Source organism: Ciconia boyciana, chromosome 15, assembly GCF_034638445.1.
Source record: "Ciconia boyciana chromosome 15, ASM3463844v1, whole genome shotgun sequence".
In the NCBI taxonomy this organism is placed as follows: Eukaryota; Metazoa; Chordata; class Aves; order Ciconiiformes; family Ciconiidae; genus Ciconia; species Ciconia boyciana.
Window position 1 is genome coordinate 6010983 of NC_132948.1, and position 20355 is coordinate 6031337.

Consider the following 20355-nt stretch of genomic DNA (forward strand, 5'->3'; position numbering starts at 1 on the left):
GTCACCACAACCGTGCTGGGGTGAGGCAGTAGCCGATCTGTGTGTTTATCCTCCGTGACACTGGCAGCGGAGGAGCACCAGACAACGAGCTCTGAACATCGTTCCAACTTGTTTTTGAAGGCAGCCGTCCTTGCAAGAGCACACAATGGCTGATGTTTAAGGAACTTCTGCCTTATACAAACAAGCAGAAAATTGTCTCAAGACTCTCTTACATAGAGCTCTTGTGCTGCAAGTATCATAAATAAGGGGAAAAAAAAAAAAAAAGACACACACTTTATTTGCTTTGGCTCATGCAATGGTTTTGCACACACAGCAGCAGTCTTGAGATTCCGCAGGGAAATGTGTATCAAGGAGGGCTCTGCTACCAAGCCCAGTTTGAGGTCTGTCAAGATTAGCACTCTATAGATTAGGCTTTTGGTTTTGATGGTTTCCCTGCTCTGCTGCTACTTGAACAGAAGCTGCGTGAGGAATTTATTGTGCTGGTAGGAGGAGGTTTGCTCTCTACAAAAAGGGGAGAAGTTGGAGGTCAGGAATCTGGAAGTTAGGCAAAGTACAAAAGTGCCAACAGGAGGGAGTGCAGCGAGGTTGGGCAGCTACGGTGAGGCAGCAAAGAAGGACCTGTTTTATTCCAGCGGTGCGCAGAAGCCCAGGGTGGCTGTGGCAAGCTGCAGGTTATAGAAGAAAGGAAGTGGTTGGCGGCACAGTGTAAACAGGCCATTTTCTTTAGGCTTAGCACTGCAGGCAAGCTGCTACAGCAGAGCAGCAGTGCAGCGCCTACCGGGGTTGCTGCTCAGGCACCAACTGTGCAAGCACTCTCAGGGCAAGAAGAAAGCTGCTGTCACTGACTTTGCTGGCTGGAGTGCAATAGGCTCTCCTCAACAAACTTACTAATAAAAAAAAAAAAATCAGGTAAGAAGACAAATATCCCTGCCTGTGTCAACACTGAAACTGAAGGAGTTTTTTCCAGAAAATTCCCAGAATTTACTTTTTCACCGCTGACATTTAGGATTTCCTGCAGGTTGGAAGAACGGAAAGTAAAAGGGACCGTCCTGCTTGGCTGCTTTAGCTCAGCCCACAGGGACGTGCATTGCAAGCTGTGGTTCATGGTGCCCTTTTGGACTAAAGGGCAGGTTTACTCAGGAAACAAACACAGAAGAGGCAGCTGGCTCATTCCCCAAAACCAGTAGGTCCAGCTGAAAGGATGCGTGAGACTGGTTTGAGCAGCTACTTTCACCTTTTCGGAGCACTGTAATAACTTGACTTGCATTAAGATGACTGACATCTCACACCCAGCGTACTGTGCAGCCATCTCTGTGGATGGTGTAACCATCCAGCAGAGACAAACGGACTTCCAGATACAACCAGAGCTTAACAAGAAGGAAAAAACAGTTCTGCAAACTGGAACCCTCCTCACGGCTCGTACCTGGAAATGGAAGGTCACAGGGACAGGAGGACAGGAAGGCAGGAGGGGTACAAAGGGACACAGGCGAGAGGTTATGAAGGGTGCTGCACAGGTGTGGAGCATGAATCAGTGGCTGCTTCCTTCCAAATCCTGTTTACAAATCCAAACAGAGCTACAACACGTGGCAAGTGTAACCATTAACTTTACTGGAGAACCTGACATGACAGAAGTGTAGTGGAACATTAACTGTACTGGAGGCATTACTCAGCTCATACACTGTGCGCTCCGCTCACCCCGGGGCTGGTCGGCTCTCTGCCACCAATGCTGGCCCAGCCACAGCAGCACTCATCAGTGGAGAGAGCCTGGCTTGAATGTCTTCCATCGAGCTGACAAAGCCATTCTGGGGAAAGGACAAGAACATCGATATGGTTTGCAGAGGGAGACCGTGTGGTTGGCAGCAGCTTCACCTAGAAAAGCAGCTTTTCTCAGCTGCGCAGGCTGTGCTATGCAGAGTATGGCGTGAGTCTATGGTTGAGGATCTTTATTCACAGGACTAACCCCATCCTTCCCAGAAGCTGGAGGCCTCGCTTGGGTACCTGCACAGCCCCCCTGCTCCTAGGCAGTGTGTCCCTTTGCTCCCACAGGTGACGCAGCAGCCTCCAGCAGCCAGGTGCTCCGAGAGTCCTGGCAGGGTCCCCACCAAGGGCTGGGTCCTGACCTGTCTCTTTACTAAACAGCAAAAATCTTCCAACTGAGCGTATTGCAAAGTGAAAGCCATTTTCAATGATTTTTCCTCGTTTCAGACAGATCTGCTCTGCCATACCCTCAGGAAACCTTTGCCCCTTCTGTGGTGCTGTGACCTGGAAAACTCAAAACAGGGATGGAAAAGGCAGTTCTGACTGGCCCCAGTTCCCACATGGACCGAATCGCCTGTCCTCAAGCAGATCCAGTGGTGTTGGAGCAAGAAAGAAACGCCTATAGGGCTACAGCTCACATACCTGTAATGGACAAGAGGGGAAAGCAGCTCACTGCAGTCTAAGATGTAGTTTTCTTCCCTTCTAAGTTGCAGAAAGGCTGTGATTGAAGTGCATTTTGTGGAATGGTGTTTCTGTATCATTTTTAGAAGAAATGCTGAAATACTACAAAAAGCCTGCACAAAATAATCCATTTTACTTAGAGTATCACCCCCTAATTCTGGCTGGCCTGCTTTAGGAGCTGGTGCTTTAAATGCTCCAGCAGTTCGGGTGCAATCTTATCAGCAGTCAAGTTCTTGGCGTTCAAGATCCCTTCATGGGCTTCCTGGAAGAGCTGCTTCCCCACCGCTTCTTCCACCCGCCTGCGCCACTCTGCTAACTTTGGCCTCTCCTCAAAGAGGTCGTAGCCAGCACCTACAGGCTGCAGAGAGAGAGCAAGAGAACCCGGGAGTGAGTCAAACAATGCATTTACCAGGGATGGGACCAGAATGAAGCACAGATGCGCTTTTGGCTCAAGGCAGCAGGCAGTCGTTACATTAGGTGGAGTTCATCTCTGGTTCTTAGCTAGTAGGAAGCAAGTGGTGTCATCCTCAGCAGCTGCTGTCCCCTGGGACGTGCAGCGAAAGAGCACTGCCACGGCTCACCCAAGAACTGCCTAATGCAAAACACAGCTCCACGCACACAGACGCGTATCTTCCAAATATCTGTACTTTCTCTGCCTACTTTGTAATTTATCTTTTTTCTGAAGAATTTTGTCCATACTTCTGTAGGCAGAACTGTCTCAAAGTAGGTGTTCCCTGGCAAACTCAATTATGGTCAAAGTCAAAAAGGAACAAGATTTAACTCCACTAAGGAGTAAACTGCAGGGAGAAAGATCTGCCATTAAAGAGGTGGTGGTGCTGCGGCCACACCTTGGCCTGGCCTGCCCGCAACCCAGCTCGCGTATCCAACAGCGCTGGGGTTGATGCTCACCTGCATGAGCTCCACCAGTGCTACAAGGTCTGCCAGGGAGATCTCACTGCCTGCGATGAAGGGTTTGTCCTGCAAGAACTTCTCCTCAAACTGCTTCAGGACAACGTTCAGCTCTTCAGTAACACCTTCCAGTTTCTCTGGAGGAAGTGGCTGGCCTGTAAGGAGAGGCAGTAGCACCTGGCAGGGAGAAGAAACAAGTTGCTTTTTACATATTTCCCTCCAAACTTAGTCCACACCCTCCCACTGTCACCTTCTAAGGATCCTTCACCAGCCATGCACGAGAACAACTGGTACTGCTAATCTCCTTTGGCAGATTAACATTAACGTCAGTCATCAATTCCTGCCTGTCCTTGTCTCCTCCCTAGAAAGTCTGAAATTTCAACCACGAGAGTCTCCTCTCAAGGGAAGGCTGCATCATCTGCAAGCAACGGCATTTTATTTTCCAGTGGGAGGTTCGTTTTTTCCATGAAGCTGGGCAGAAGGCAGTGAGCTGCGTCTGGTGTTCGCTGCTCACCCAGGACGAATTTGCTCTGGATCTCAGTGCGTGCACAGAGCTGTGGCTGCAGCATGAAGTATTCAGGCCACTTCAGTTAAGCTCGGCTGAGCAGCCAAGTCAATTCCAGATCTAGTTTTGTTCCTATCTGTCACCTGGCTTGTGCATTTGCTTAGAAAGGCCCTGCACACAGGGGTACTTCCTGGGCCATTGCACTCACAGCTCTTAGCACTTAGTTTTTGGGTATATAATGGTCTTACCTTAGTTAAGAACAGCTTGCTCCCCTTCCCACGAATGTTGACGTGCTGCCATGACAGGTACTCATCAACCCTGGCCCTCTTCTGCAGGTCAGATGGGTACCAGTGATCAGGAGTCTTGAATTTCCGGGCCAGGTACAGGAGGATTGCAATGCTGCCCAGGGAGCAAGGCAGACCGGTGAGCTGATCATCTGAGATTAAAGCACCTCATCCTTTTTTCTTCCCCCAAATTTTGCACTGCTGGACCAGCAGCAACACCAACCTGATCTGAGTCAGGCAGAAGTGCAGGACACACAGCTGCCAGCTAGGCACAGCACATGAGAGAGTTTGCGCTGGCTTGACCGGCTGCAATTATCTGGTACGTCAGCCCAGCGAGACAGATGTGGCCTGCTGGTACAGTTACCCCATCAACATTTTTGAGCAAATATGAGCCACAGAATGAGTTTATACCAAATCAGAGCTTTGTATTGCCTGGCCATCCAGCAGCGGGTGCCTTGCGTCAGATTTACTACATTGACCTACAGCCTCCAGCCGAAGGCAAGAGGAGCAGGAGGACACACGGACAAGTATTTTGGCTTAGAAACATGGCCTACATGCAAGCTAGCTCCAAGCAGCAGCTCACAGATTTTTCCATGATCAATGCTGTTTGAGTTGCTTACATGAGAAAGCTTCTCTTGAAACATGGGTTTATTTTATGTACAAGTGGAACAGATAAGAAGGAGGTGAACAAATACCTCGGCTGGAGTCTCAGCAGAGACCAAACAGTGCACTGGCAGAATCCAAGCATTAGGATAAACAATACTGCAGTAGGGGGTTGAGCTTATTTGAGCCTCACCTTTCTGCTAAGGTGAAAGAACCGTCCCTTAGCGTGGGAACCTTCATCAGGATGTTCACCTTCCGGAACTCCTCTGTCCTGTGCTGCCCTGAGGAGGGAAATGAGAAATTCTACTTGGCAGTGATGCTCAGGACCTGTCTGCAAACACCTGAGGAGCCTGTAGGGTCCAGCTGGCCTCAAGTTCCTGGTTTTGATTGTGCAAATACAGTCTTGTTCAATTAAGCAATCAAAAAGTGCCTCAGGGTGAATTCGGGGTTTGGCCTATGATGTCAGCTTACTTGCTTATTGCCTGCATACCAGAACCACCTCTCGACCAAGGTCAGAATGGTTAAGAGTCCTTTCATACCAACAGCGCTTGTCAACTCAGGGCTCTATCAGCTCTTAAGTTTGTGCCTGGAGGTACCTGTCCTGTACAAACCCAGAGTGAACACCGAGCTCCTTGGAGGAAAGTGATCTCGGTATTGGAAACATGAACCACAAGGACAGTGAGAAAGCAAGGGATACTTTTTTTTCTGGAAGATAATGTAATTTATATTCAACTCTCTTTGTAGTCCTCAGATGAAAATAAATTTCTGTGATTCCATATAAAGCCATCGGTACTTTGTTACAAATTATCAATCAGCTCTTTCTGTGGGTTTTGCATATCCTTTATCAGAGAAAATAGGGATTTCAGTTTGCTTTTAAGCTATCGTTTAGCCCCTCCACCCCAAAAGGCGGGCAGAGGCAACCTGACAGGAAAAGGTGCTTTGTTCATCTGAGGTCTCAGTGTGCTTCGTTACGTTTGAACCCAGTCCCAAAAGCTTTGTTTTATGTGACTCATTCATGCCAGCCTTTTCCAGCCCCTGGCTTCATTCATACACGTGTACCTCTGTATTCAAGCTTCTCTAACCTCTAACCCCGTGCCATGTCCTGCTATATGAGTCACCTGAGAATCTCTGTGCCAGAGGAGATGCTCTGGAAATGGTTTTAGTTTTCCCAGTACTTGGCAAAACTGATTTGTGACTATTCCCCTGTCACTTGGCTCACAGCCCGTCTCCCCTACCTCCTTCAAAAAGACACCAGGATTTCCTACACGCGGTGTGCAGATTTCAGGTCCTCAGGTGTCCCTGGAGTGTCGTGTGATTTCTGTCCATTCTCACTCTTTCTACCCATTTCCTTGAGACCTGCCCTATTGGGGGCCCAAGAGCTTTTCTGGGGAGGCACGTTTAACCTGCCAGCTCAGATCCGAGTACGTGTTCCCTCACCTGGTCCTTACATACCACGCAGTGATGGGTACTAGTGCAGCAAGGCCATCCGCACCGTATCCCCGAGTGAGTGCTCATTCAGGGGCCGGTGTGCCCATTCCTGTCTGCCAAGCAGCTGGATGCTGAGCTAACCCAGCTGCAGATACCCGGAGCGCTTCCCCACGGCGTGGGAGGTGAGCACATTCTGCAGGAATGGGACGCACCTCTAGCATTCCCATAAGCCAAATCACCCATCTTAAATCCACGGACCAAAAGCAAACGCTGATGCCATGGGGCACAGATCACTGGGAAACTGTGATTTAATTCACTTTCCTTCCTCTCAGTTCCCTGATACCTGTATTTCAGTCGTTCCATTCTCCTTGATGCTCTCATTGCTTGCCTGCCAGCCTCCTCTCCTTTGCACCAGTGTCTTACCACCACAGTTTATTTATTGGGAAAGAAGAGGAAGGACACTAGATGGGCTTGCCCCCAACTACAAACCATAGCAACAATTTTTTTCCTACCAAGCCATGTCGGAAGACAGCCGCAGCAAGATACAATCAATGCACAGCTCAGGTGTGCAGGGGAACACCCAGAGACTAAACCACAACATGGTTGTAGTCATGGTTTAAACCAACAACCTCAGTAGTCTGAGGTTTCTTTAAGCCATAGGCTGGAGCCTCTTTTGTTCCTTTAGCAATTTCAGCCCCAGGAGCCTTCTCATCCTTCATTGTTTTTAAGCATTACTTACCGAGGCGTTCTTATGCCCAATATATTACCTTAATTTCAAATCCAGCAGAGCTCTGGAAAGGGTGAAGGATAGCTTTTACCAGCTTCAGTTACAAAGAAAGAAGATACAGATCTTTGGGCATCCTTTGGTGAAAACACGATAGCTCTTGGGCAGGTTCCTACCAATTATCAGTCAGTTTTAATACAACTAAACCACCTTCCCTTCTTCATTTCACAGCGTTCCGATCCCTGGCAGCTGCGCTGCCTCGCTCCACTGCCTTCGCTGTCTTTGCAAGCCTGTCCTCAACCCTCTCAAAATAGCTTGACCACAAACAGCTTGACCCAATGGAACACCCAAGGGGGTGGCTGGCTGTCCTGCCCTACCTGTAGCTGGGGGGACATCAGTGGGCTGTGGGCGTGAGGATCCTTCCCAAGGGGCCGTTAACCCCTGCTAAGAGGAGAAAAGCTGCTCTGCAGCAACCGCTGCTGCTTACCAGAGCGCAAAGTTTTCTAAGGAAGTTGAACTAGAGAGCAAGAACTGCATACCTCAGCTGTCCTCGCCCATATGTGAACGTCCCATCTCTGCTGCTTTTTGTTTCTCATCTAAATGAGGAATAGCCTCACACTTAGCACATCCTGAGCGTTTCTTCTCAGAAAAGCGTTCCTTTTTTCAGAGACCCATTTTCTGCTGGGGTGGGGCCGATATAAAAGATACCGCACACCTTCGCAGAGTCGTATTTGTTGCAGAGGAGCGCAGGCACCGAGACCGCTACTTAAAAATCAGGGTTGCGTTAGAAAATTAGGTCCTGTTTTCGTCTTGACATCCCTCTGCAGCTGCAGGGCCACCCCACCCTCGCACTGACGGCGACGATTAAGTAAGGCGGCCCCACCCGCGGCGCGGCTCTGCGAGGGGGCGGGCTGGCAGCGGGCAGTTGGGCCGGGAGCGGCGAGGGGAGCCCGGGGCACCGGCGGGGCTGTGCCGGGAGCGGCGAGGGGAGCCCGGGACGCCGGCGGGGCTGCGCGCTGCAGCGGGGGGAGCAGCTGGGCGCGCTGCTGAGCCAGGGGCAGGGGGCCGCCGCGGGGGGCTGAGCCCCCCCAGCCCCGCCACAAGCCCCTGCCACCCCCCGGCCCCGCTCACCCTTCATCAGCTCCACGTGCTTGAACTCGAAGGGGATGTTGTTGCTCCGGGCGAAGATGTAGAGCGCCCGGCAGGGCTGCGAGAGCAGGTCCAGGTACAGCTCCAGCCCCATCCTGCTGCTGCTGCCGCCGCCCGTCCCGGCCCGGCCCGGCCCGGCCCGACAGCCCCGCGCTCCCCGGCGGGGCGGGGCAGCCCCGGGCCCTCCCGCGGGGCGGAGCGCAGCAACTCCCGCCGGAGCCCCCGCCCCGCCCGCGGAGGCCCCCGGGGCTCCCACCCTCCGCGGTCGCGGCTTCGGCTCCGGCTCGGCTGCGGGTCTTCAGCCGAGAGGCACCGTGGCTCAGAGCAGGGCTGCTCGGGCCCCGGAGTCAAGGGGCGGTCAGAGCTGCGCCCGGTAGCTTCAAGGACACGGGCGATGGCCGCTTTTCAGGGAAAATTCCAACCAGGCTCTGCCACCTCCTATGTGAACTTGGGCAATTAATGCTTAATGATAGGGAAACCCGAAGTCAGGCTGATGGGACGTAGGTGCACAAGAAGTGGATCCTTGCTTTGCTCATGGGAGCTCACAGCTCTTGCATAAGACGACTTTTCCTTTCTGCTGCTCTGACCCCAGCCCAGCCGCCCGTGCTATGCAAAAAGTGCCCGAGAGAAAGTAGTCACACAGCAGGAAGACACGCGCTACTTCACTGCTTTAAGACAAGCCCACATCGCTCCTACCGTTACAAGATGCAGCCACCCTTCCTGACACCCATCCCTCCAAGCCCTTCATTTTGCTCCAATAATGTATTACTAATGCTGGTGTAATTTATTTTGTTTTACAAAATAACCCAGAGCTGGGGCGTTTCCTGCTGAAGGTCTTGGAAGGTAGTTTCAGGCTGCAGCTACATGCAACATAGCTAAACCTTCTGCCAGGGGCAGCTAAAAATATCAGTGGCATGTGTCAAATACAGATTTATGGCTTGCAGTGATAGTAGCTGACTCCAGTGTATTCACATTAGACATAAGACGTTTTAGTCTGCATCAACACCAACTTAATGGTTAATAATACCTGCTGTAACCACTGGTACTGAATGTTGGAAGGAAACAACACAGGCAAGAAAATGACAGGAAAGGCACAAGGCTACAGAAGTGAAAAATCCCTTCAACACTATCTCCATGCCTGTGCCCAGGAACCTTTATTAGACACTGTTTTAAAAATATATATAGTATTTATTTAGAAGTTGCTGTCACTTCAGCAGCTCTTCAAACATGCTTCTGCTGTAGGCACTGTATAGGTGTTTATACATCTGCAGATACAGCTCCTTGTGCCATAAGACAGAACCATTAATTGTCCCCGTTCAGAGGCAAGAAGGGCACAGCCCTCACCTTTGGAGACCAGCAGTTCCACCAGGCCCACGCTCACGAGGTGTGTAATAGCTCTTCTGTTCACAGGTGGTAGTTTTACATACACCAGAGGGTATGATGCAAAGTCCTCTTCAAGACAACTGTATTTCAAATTTATTTTTTTAAACCAGTAACTGAGCTCTGTTCACAGTGCCCTTGAAAGGGGAATGAGGCCTGTAATAGCTGACTTCGGATATGATAAGGTTGAGGAGCCGACCATTCAGCTTCATGCGGGGACCATGTCTCACTGTTACCATGCTGGGTAGTAGTCCATGACCTATCCCGCTCAGCAGCTTCAGTGCCATGAAACATGACCTTCTCAGCTTCCACGCATTCAGGCTCGTTTCTGTGCTCGCTCGTTCTGTTCAAAATTAAAGTTGAGAAGGTGACTGAAGATGCCGCTGTCTCAGAGTCACACAGAAAGGACTTCAGGGAGCAATGGGACAATTTAATAATCCTTTCTGCCCCAGTTCTCAAACGTTCCTAGTCTACAACTCAAAATCATCATTTTTCAATGACAGATGTTTATCAGGAGTCCTCACATTAGAGAGCAGAACTCTTGCCCAAATCATACAGCACAAAGTCCATTATGGATCCCCAGTCTACCCATCTGGCAAGTTAAATGCTACCCTGCTTTTGTCTGAAAGCTCTCAACCTTCCCACTGGTGTATAAAGGAGGGCCTGCAGAAAATGCTTTCCTGCCTTGGAATACCCAACTTCTAGTCAGCATAGCTGTAAATCACAGTCTTAAAACTCTGTAATGACAAAAGGTTTAATCTCTGCATTTTGTTTGCCTTCTTCCGCATAGTTGCCAAAATCTCAGCTCAAGGTAAAGAGAAAGGCAGAACAGTAAAGGAAACACCACAAATCATAGAATAGAATCATAGACTCATTTAGGTTGGAAAAGACCCTTAAGATCGAGTCCAACTGTAAACCTAACACTGCTAAATCCACCACTAAACCACGTCCCTAAGCGCCATGTCTACATGTCTTTTAAATACCTCCAGGGACGCTGCCTTTCTTTTAACAGAAAACCTCTTTCTCCCCTCCCCACCCTTTCTGAGTATTTCATAATGATGCACCCACAAATGCTGTCTTCACACTGAAATGGAAATGTCTCAGTAAAAGGAAAGGATTCTGGACACTAATACTTGTGCTAGCCATGAGTTGCAATAAACTGTGCAAGTTGTAGTTTGATTTTTTTATTTTCTTCCCCGTTTCAATTACCTTGACTGTCTTCTCAAGCTTACACAGAGCTTCCTCATATTGCTGCACCAATGGCTTTAATGAGTTGCCCTTCACCGGGTGCTTCTTTATGTCTTGGATGCCGGCATCCTTCAACATCCGCAGAAACCTACGTTCCTGCATAACAAAACAGACACAGGAAATGAGACACCCCACTGCCTATCAGCTAGAAAACGAGTTCATTTTGGAATGTGCTGCCTAGTCAGGAAATAATTGAAGTTTCCAAGTACAAAGCTCAGCTGACTGGAAAAGGTGGGAAGTAGTATGAACCTTATCTTCCTTATGCCCCTGCATGCATCCTTATCAAATGAATTCCACACCAACGACATACCTGAATTCTAAGGACCAAGCTGAATGCGACACCCATTTTTCCTGCACGAGCCGTTCTTCCAACTCTGAAAACGGAAAAAGTAGCGTCAAGTCAGTTTAGCCACATAGTCACTGCCATTATCAGCCCCACAAGTCTGATTCTGAAATTCTCCACATTTAAGAAAGTCTGATTCCACTGTTTTTGAGGTTAGCACAGCAGGACTAGCCACATGTTACTAAGGATGAACGTTTCCAGGGCTCGTTCACAGCTGCTGAGCTGCTGCAGTTTTCTGAACATCTATAACCCCAACACTTGATGCTGTCCAGGACAGTATTTCTAGCTCCTGTAAAATACATTTTCTATAACAGGATGCTAGTTCTCTGTTTCAATACTGCATTACCCTGGTGATGCTATGGGCTTAATTTTGATTAGAAAGCTATTTACACATTAAAGTAAAAAACACAAAACCAAAGCTAAAAACCCTTTTAAGTGCATGTCACCTTTGCTAAATATTTCAAAGTAAACCAAGCTCAAACATCTTCCTTTTGTTCCTGGTTGTCTTACCGGTGAATATATGTCCTGATGAACTGAGGTGCATCATAGTTTATTACATAATTCACTCCTTTAATGTCAATCCCTCGTGCAGTGGCATCTGTGCTGATTAACCTGGTTTTAAATGTATATATAGTCATTTTCAGGTAACATCTCTTGCACTACACACACAAGTGAAACACAAGTGAACACAGCACAACTCTTGCTTATCTCCGTTCAAAGCGGGCAGCCAGCCTCTGACCTCTGAGCACGACAGCAGCATTGTAAGTCACTCCATATTGTCACTGGCATTATTAGTTGCCTGCGGACCTCCAAATATCACTACAGGCTTGTCACCTACTGCTGTGCATGAAAAGTTACTGGGTGTTTCCAGGTTCTCCAAGCAAGTGACACTAAGCCAGACGGCTCCCACCACATTGGAGTTTACAAACCTATAAGCTATCTGAAGATTCCATAAAGGCACTGAACACAGACAGAGAGGTGCAAAATTCCAGTAGTCAAGGATGAATTTAAACACAGGGTTTGGGTAAAAAGAAAATCCAGAAAATAAATATTTACCTTCCTCTCAGAGACATTCCACAGATGCAATAGCTACCAAAATCACAAAGCAAATCAAACACATGGATAGAAGTCTGTATGCCAGTCTGATCAGGGGTTTCTTTGGTAGGAAGCACTAATACTATATATAGTTCTAGCACCAACATCCATTTTCTTCCAAAAAGTGCCAGATCCCAAGCACAGACAATAAACTTAAGATTTTCAGAACTGTATGTGTTTTGGGCAACTATATGAACAAGCAGTTACATTTACTGCTTGTTATGAAATAACACACAGAAATTCAGATTACAGCTAGGTTAGAACAAGGCCAAGTTACATGCAGGGGCAACAATTCAAAAGTCACAAGCCCAGGTCTCACACCCATTCTGTAAGTTGGTTCCTGCACGCTGTTTTACAGAGGATCCCATTTAACTGTGTCCTTGATTCTACCTAGCTTTTCACACTGGAAATAGCATATGTTGGAAGACATGCAGGAAACTCATTTGACATGCTCACAGTTGTATTTTTCCCTGTTCAAATTCTTTCATGGTTCTCTGTCTCTCATTTGGAGGTAGCCGAGAAGAAAATTCAGCCACAGTGACTCCACCAAAGGCTTGAACCAGCAGGAACAATCTGTGGGTAAACAGGATAGAAACAGTCACTTCATCATCTCTCAAACATTACTTGACAGATACCTACTATAGTGATCTCATTAATATATTCACCTGTGAGAAGCTTCCCTGGAGTTGGTAAAGCACAACACACGGGTAAATTTCATTGCCAGCATGAAATGCAAGAGGAGCAAAGGCTTGGAATTCAGGTCACAAGGCACATAACATTGCTGCAGTCGACAGGGAAGAAGTTCAGAGAGAAAAATTACTTCTTGCCAAGGCTATCTTCTCCGAAACCCACTACCTGTCCCTGACCTACATAGGCTTGGATGTTTTGCAGCTGATTAATAGCAGCAAAACCAGACCCCACAACACTGCTTCCTTTAGAACAAGTCACAGTCACAGGCTGGGAGGATACAACACAAGGTGGAGACTGGAGACCTGTGTTGTTCTAATGTTCTCACTTCTCCACAGCAAGTAACAACATGCACCACCTTCTTGTCTACAGGGTGACCTGCATCTGCATGCCTTGGAGTGCATATTATACATATAAAGTAATAATAATGTATTACCACTTATCTCCACTCCCTATTGCTTGTAAACTTAATTCTGCATGAAGAGAGTTTAATTTAAAAAAATAAATAAATCCAGTCTTAACCAAATGAACAGTAAGTAATGAGAAAACAAATGGACAAAGGTAGAGCTCTCTGGATCATAAATACTCCCAAAGCCACTTTCTCCCAGCACCTCTGTAATGCAAGGAATCATAGGGAAGACATATTTGTTTACAGGGTAAAAACATAACTAGATACTCCAGAGTTACACAAATCTTCAAGTATAACGTATTCAATGTCATACCGATAGCCCCTCGGGGAGTGTGTATTTCTTATTAGTTTCTTGTTCAGTCTCTGTTCCATCTCCGAGTGTTTTTTTCTCAGAATAGACAGATGTGAAGAGGCGAGGCTGAAATAAGTCCAGCTGCTGCAGTTTCTCTGGGTCCTGGGTCAGCGTGGCTGAAAACAGCAGTTTCTGTAAGGGTATCTGAGGATAGCAGGAGCTGAAATAAATAGCACATGGAAACTGAGCTTTGAGGATGGGGCAAAGGAGTTCCTCCACAAGTGGCTTCAGATGATGTTATGAGGGAAGCAATTAACTCTTTTTGATGCTCTTTTTCTGCTCTGGGCCCTTCCTGTAGGTTCTTTTCCATCCTTGTTTTATGGTGGAGTTCACGGACGACACTGATCAGCACTCTCAACCAACCGCACAACCCGCATCCATTACCCCTGCACACATCCTTGCATCCTAGTTACCCGTGTCCTCATTCTAGTTGCTTCCTTCCTTGGTCGCTGATCTCAGTTTCTGACACATCTCTACCATGCTGTATGAAAACAGCAGCTGCAGGTAGATAATTCCAAGAGTCTTCCTTGAAATCCATTACTCAGCTTGCCAGAGGGCGTTACTATAGTTACTGTGCAAATGAATCACAGACTTGCAATATTTGTGCATTCTTTTGACTCTCCTTTAGTCTAGTGAAGGAAAGCTTGGAGAATACAATACTTAGGCTTCAGTCTAAAAGACATCCTCTAGTATCAGCTGTTCACTGCCTGCTTTTTCAAGCTTTGAAAAAGCAGCTGCCTTACTTTGGCAGACATTTCTCAGAGTAAGCAAGCTTTGGGAGTGCCTGTGAGGGAGTACTGTGAAGCAGGGCAGTAGCATCTAGGTGCTGGTGTCCGTGCTACCGGTTCAAATAAATGCATTTGGCAACTTACCTGGCTGCTGTTATAGGCCCTGGTTTGGTTCTCTGAAAAAGCATGTTGGAGCCAGAGTCATTTTCTACTTGGAATGCAGCTTTGACAATTTGGTTCAGACAGTTCTGGTGCATGTCATCAATCATACGGTCAGCTTCATCTACAATCTGAATTCACAATGATGAAAAACACTACTTGTTAAATACTGTCTAGCATTAGGCAGCTTTTATTTTCCTTTTGTAATATTAACATTATCAAATGAAGGCAGAAGTTTCTACCCCAAAACTGAATTTTGCTTTTATTTCAGTGACTCGGTAGCCAGCCTGACATTCAAACTACACACATGTTCATCTGCACATAAATCCATGTATCCAAATAAGAGATAAAAATCTCCATATCCTAAATATATTGCAACTTTGTCTCTGCACAGACTCCCCTACGGTGGAAGCTACTACAGTCTGATAATTTATCCTGACCTTGACAGATAAGGCTTTACTCTGAGTTTGTGTCTGCAAGAGGCTAAGAGAGAAGGGGAAGTGAGTGGAGGCTCGGGTATCATAAGTTGGAATAAAACATCTCATCTTGAGACCGCTGCCTGAGCAATCTGGAGCGTAGACCAGGCCGACACAACAGTTCCAACTGAGATGTGTCTATGTACCATGCAAGAAGAAAGCAGGAATTACAGCTGTAATGGACCTTGCACTAACATGGGAGACCTGTGGAGTTGACTCACCAGGAAGCGAAGCTGCATCAGGCTGAACCCTGGGGTCTGGCTAATGTGATCTGTGAGCCGCCCTGGTGTAGCCACAACAATATCAGCCAGGCTGCAGTAGCCTGTCACTCTGAAAGAACAAGCAGCCCATCAGTAAGTTTCTCCCTACACCATAAAGCAAGTAACAGAGATCCTTGGTCAGCAGAGCTTAGGATTTTCCTACTATTCACTTAACTGAGAAATAATAAAATTCAAATATGCACTTTACTTTGGAAAGCATGCAAAGGCAGTACTGGACACTAAACCCTTATTTTAAACAAAAAAAGTAATTCTTAATTGCTCTTAAAAAAAAGCTTAGTTGCAGTAAAATCCTGTAACAATCATTTGTACCTGTGGGTATAAGGTAAACATTTGCATTCTACTCAGCTGGTGAAGAACCCCCAAAATCTACCAAACATTAACAATCACAAAAAAGGGGTAGCAGCAGGCACTTTGACAAAGACAGAACAACGAGTGTCTAGCATATAAACCCACTACCCAAAATCATTACTGCACAATGGTGTCATGCAATAGCCTATATTTTGACCTCTGCTTTCTGAGATTAAACAGTTTACAATCTCCATAAACCTTATCAAGAGACCTTTTAACCTACTTTTTCTGGACAAGCATCTCCTGCTCCTTTGCAAAAGATTTCTGGCCAGTAATCAAAACGACCTTCAGACCTGTCCCGTCAGTGTAAATGTTGAACACTTTACTCACCTGCAAAGAGATGGGCTTTGTTAGCTACAATGAAATAATTTAAAGTTATACTTTCCATTAACCTAACAACATCAAACTCACTGACAGGGTCATCAACCTGCTTCACAGAACAGCCAAGCAAAGTACTGACTGCACCAGCTTTCCCCCTGGCCCAGTTCTGCTCAGAGAGAAGGTGAAGAGCCACATACCTGTTGTGCCAGTTCTTTGGTGGGCAGAACAACCAGAGCTCGTACTTGGCAAACTACTCGATCTAGCAGAACCTGCCAAAACAAAGGCCAAATGAATCCCTGAAAGCAGTGGGGACAGAAGGGGGTTCTTGTATCTAACCTAGTGATAAGAGATGGGCTTGACACATCTCATGGAGTTTTATGTTTCCATTTTACTCCCCTCCATCCTCCCAGCTCCTCATGCTGTGCCTGTTGTCCAAGAAAAGGAGTGGGATGCTGAGATGAAGGGGACTCATACAGCTCCCCGAGACAGCTCCGAGTTAAAAATCTGCTGCTTTGCAGCCACAAATTCCTTGGCTTTTTGACCTACTTCTAAGTTCAGGTTTCACTTGAACAAAAGCAACCCCAGCATTTTCCCTACAGATATTTCACTGGGGGTAAACTTACCTGTACTATGGGTATGACAAAAGACAGGGTTTTACCACTGCCAGTAGGTGCTGAGACGCAGATGTCTTTGGGGCGGTATCCTCCCTGCCCCATCAAATACCCATTGGATGCACTCTGTAGAATAGCAGGAATCACCTCTGCTTGAACTGAACAAAAATGGAAACAAACGTTAACTACAGAGTTAACTGGACTAAAACTAGTGTATCCAGAAAAGTGGTTATATACAATGAATCTGTTTCCACATCTGTGCTGTTGTTGATATAGACACAAGAGAGGAAGAAATCAAAACCAGCTGGTAACAGAGATACTATCTGGTCTTACTTGGTTCTTGTTCACTCATGGGAGCTTAGCACTGAATACAGAGATTTCCCTCTCCAAGAATTCAGCTATTTCTAGTGCTCAGCTAGGACGCTGCTGTGTTAAATATTGTTTTCAACTCATAGCTGTCTTCTCGGTCTCATGTTAGGATGGCACTGCGCAGATTTAAAAATCTATGAATATTTGTCTGTAAGCATCCTTTCTTTGAAGTACAAACTACGCTTATATAAACACAGAATATACAGCATGGGAACGCAGCCTTATCTGCCAAGGAGCAAAATGCACAACTCCTACAGGCTTTGGAGTCATTGAAGTTCGCTGCAGGAGAGTACACAAGGACTGAAGCAAAGAGTCCTGCACAAACAGCTTTGGCTGTCATGCACGAGCTCTCTCCTTTCCCTGTCCCATGACAAGCCCTGACAAACTGGCCAACTTTAGTTTATACGAGGTTTAGCAGCCAGGGGATCTAGCTCCATGACAAGACCATACTCAGTGACGCACACGATATATGACTTCAGTGGACGCCATCATCATCAGACAGAGCATGACACTGCTTGATTTATCTACTACCAAGTGCTATAAGCTGGACTTGATTTATTATGTAACAGCATACTTAAAAAGAGAAGACATGCTGGCTTTCCAACGTAACCTTGATGAGTCTCTGATACAGTCTAAGCCTCCAGGCTCAGCTGGACCAAGTAATTGCCTGAAGGTCAGAGATCCCACCTTCTTCCCTTCTCTCCCTCTCCTTATCCCTGCTTTCAGCTGGCCTTTCTACTGATTTAGGAGCTGGCATTTATTGTACTTATCTGCAAAACCAGTAAAATAATGGAAAACCAACAGCTTTTTTTGCTTCAACAGTTTTCTGGTACTTTAATGAGTTGAACAGGTTCCCAGAGAGGTCTGATCAGCAGCAGAGATCGTGGAAGGTATTGAACTAAAGCATAAGCCTGGCATAAGGGGGGAAAATGGGAGCACACAAGTAAGACCTCCCTCTTTTGGCAGCTGTGAGCTATTACTTCAAGCCACCATATTTTGTGGAGCTGCATTTATGACTAGATAACAGATTTCAATTACTCAGCTTAGATAAAGATTTGAAAGTGAAGGGTTAAAACTGGTACGATCACTTTGATGCATTAAGCTTGATTTTGTTCTATATTTTACTTCACTGACTACATAAAATATACAGCAACAGACTGTAGGAACTACATTAAGTCAATTCAGAAAGACACAAAAGCACTATCAAGGTACCTGGAAAAAATGACTCTATGCCATTCATTTGCAGCTTTTTCAACAGCCGGGGATGAATTCCTGGGACATCTGTGATTGGAACTAGATTATCTCTGATACGTTTTTGCAGTAGTTTGGGTTGAGCAAGCCACTGTGGTAAGAAGGGCTGAACCTGAGGTGAGGGAAAGGAGAATAACAAAGCGTTTCTGCCACCAAACAGGCGATGCCATACATAAAATAAGCTGGTAAGGATGCCTGTTACTTTCTGACCATCATTAAAATTCAGTCAAGCTAGTTACCTTCTGCACTGGCTTTCTGTCGTAGTCTCCAAGAACCACCAAAGTTGAGGGTGGAGGATTTGCCTCTTCCTCCGAGGCTGCTAAGGACAGCTCCTCCTTTGTGCTTTGATTTCTTTCAGCTCTTTCACCATTATCTTTCTTCTTTGGTTCAGCTCCCTCTGTTTCCTCATCCCCCTTCTTCCTTTTATTTTTAAGGTTGCTTCTGTTTTCCTGTTGTTTGATGTCTTCTTCAGAATCTGGAATTTGGGTAACAGGAATACAAAGCTACAGATCAGAACGCGCTACAGAAAAGGGAGGTAGGGAACATTTTACAACATAGGACTTAAGCAACAACTTGCAAGCTCCTCTTTATTCCTAAACCCAAGTAAAAAAGCCAAACATTCCTTCGTTGGGATGGAAGCAACTGAAGACTGAGGTGACATGTTTCCCTCCTTCCCTTCCGCTAAACTGACCCTCAAAGTTTGCAATATGGGGCTTTCCCCTAAAAAAGGAATTACCTTAGGAACACATGTAGCAGAGGAAAACAAAATTTACCATCAGGTAAATTCGGCAAGTTACTCAAAGGGCAACGTGTGTCTACTTCTCTGTTGAGAACTGTCGACCAAAATGACCCCAGTTTATCGTTACCTGCTTCAGTCCTCTCTTGAGGCACTTTCGATTTTCTTCTATTTTCTTTCTTCTTCGATGGAGTGCTGCCATCTGCTGCCTCCTCAGTATCCGCCCTTTCTTCAGAAGAGCTGCGAGGCTGTTTCTGCTTTAGTTTCTTCTGCCTTTGCGCACAGGACTGCTCTTCACTCTCCCCCTTCCTTTTCCTCTTCCCTTCCCCGGGCTCACCCCCGGGGCTCAGCCCCGCGCCCCCTAGGCCGGCTCCTCCGGACAGCTCGCCTTCGCCTTCCCCTCCCTCGGGCTGCGCCTCCTGCTGCTTCTTCAGCTGCCGGGCCTTCGCCTGCTGGCGCAGCCGCTCCAGCAGGACCCGAGCCCGCTCCTCCGCCTCGGCCCCCTCCTGCTCCTGCTCCTCCTCCCCGCCGTACCTGAAACGGCCCAGACAAAACCTCCTCAGGCACACGCCGCGCGCCCCCACCAGGCGCGCCCGGCCACACACCCTCCGCTCGAGCCCCTGCCGCGGGGGGACGCCGGGACCCAGCTCCCGCGGCCAGCCCGGGCCGGGGCTGAGGGCCAGGCGGAGGGCCGGGCAGCGCCTGGGGCAGAAGGTACCTGTTGATGCAGAAGAGCGCCATGGCCGCGCCGCGCCGCCCGGGCGCACGGAGATGACGTCAGCGGAGCCCGCGTGGCGCGAGGCAGCGGCGGAAGGCTCCAGAAGGCGCGGGGGCGGGCGCGCGCCGCCTGCCGGCTGGGGAGGGGCGGCGCCGCGCGCGCCCGGGGGGGAGGAGAGCTGAGGCGGAAAGGGCGGCTGAGGGGGAAGGCGGTGATGGGAAAACGCTGAGGGGAGAAAAGTACCTCAGTCGCGGCCCTCCCCAGCCCCGCATGGCGGGAGCCCGGCCCCGAGACACTGAGGCCCAGGAGAGCACAGCATCGCTGCGGGGACAGGCCAGCAGCCAGTACAGAGGCTTACCAGAGCTCCCACAGCACTGAAGGTAACCCCTGCCTGCCTGAAGGGAGCCAGTGCGAGCAACGTGGATAGCAGTGTTTCGACTCAGTGAGCAAAAGCATTCCTTCTTTGCTTGCTTGGCCCCACACAGCTGGCACCTTGTTAGAGGAAAGCCTGCCTGAAGCAGCAGGCACAGGGCTGGCCCAAGGACTGCTTCCCCTGTGGCAATGGAGGACACAGCTAAAAAAAAAAAAAAAAACCTACAGAAAAACCAACCACAAACTCAGAGCAACAAGAAGCCCTGAAGGCACCTACAGCCTCTGGAGCCCAGGAAGGTAAAAATCGCCTTGTCAGACAGCTGCCACTCAGGCTAACTGTACTGTGAAATACCATGTCTGAGAAATAGAAGCAAACCCAAAGTGTGCCTTTTGTTTGCTTTAGCAATCAGAGTAAGACAGCTATGTTGCC

General features: G+C 47.8%; 2 protein-coding genes across 4 annotated transcripts; both read right to left on the reverse strand.

Annotated features, from left to right (window-relative positions):
- Window positions 1–683: 683 nt before the first annotated feature.
- On the reverse strand, window positions 684–8206 carry GSTT2B (glutathione S-transferase theta 2B). 3 transcript variants are annotated; one of them, XR_012045302.1, is made up of 6 exons: window positions 8024–8206; window positions 4934–5021; window positions 4102–4252; window positions 3349–3525; window positions 2401–2797; window positions 686–1802 (listed from the first exon to the last, which is right to left on the reverse strand). XR_012045302.1 is itself a non-coding variant. In XM_072880352.1 (5 exons), exons 1-5 carry the CDS (start codon window positions 8133–8135, stop codon window positions 1692–1694), a joined length of 639 nt encoding a protein of 212 aa, XP_072736453.1. In that variant the 5' UTR covers window positions 8136–8206; the 3' UTR covers window positions 684–1691. The 3 variants fall into 3 exon arrangements, 2 of the variants coding, with proteins under 2 accessions (XP_072736453.1, XP_072736452.1); XM_072880352.1 differs by lacking the exon at window positions 2401–2797 and having other exon boundaries at window positions 684–1802; XM_072880351.1 differs by having other exon boundaries at window positions 689–2797.
- Window positions 8207–9139: 933 nt separating this feature from the next.
- DDX51 (DEAD-box helicase 51) lies at window positions 9140–19637 on the reverse strand. Its single transcript, XM_072880335.1, has 16 exons — window positions 19550–19637; window positions 18966–19365; window positions 18339–18574; window positions 18061–18211; window positions 16492–16637; window positions 16066–16137; window positions 15771–15877; window positions 15140–15248; window positions 14428–14573; window positions 13517–13715; window positions 12773–12888; window positions 12564–12680; window positions 11523–11624; window positions 10980–11043; window positions 10631–10765; window positions 9140–9764 (listed from the first exon to the last, which is right to left on the reverse strand). The coding sequence occupies exons 1-16, from the start codon at window positions 19574–19576 to the stop codon at window positions 9738–9740; spliced, it is 2154 nt and encodes a 717-aa protein (XP_072736436.1). The 5' UTR covers window positions 19577–19637; the 3' UTR covers window positions 9140–9737.
- Window positions 19638–20355: the final 718 nt, after the last annotated feature.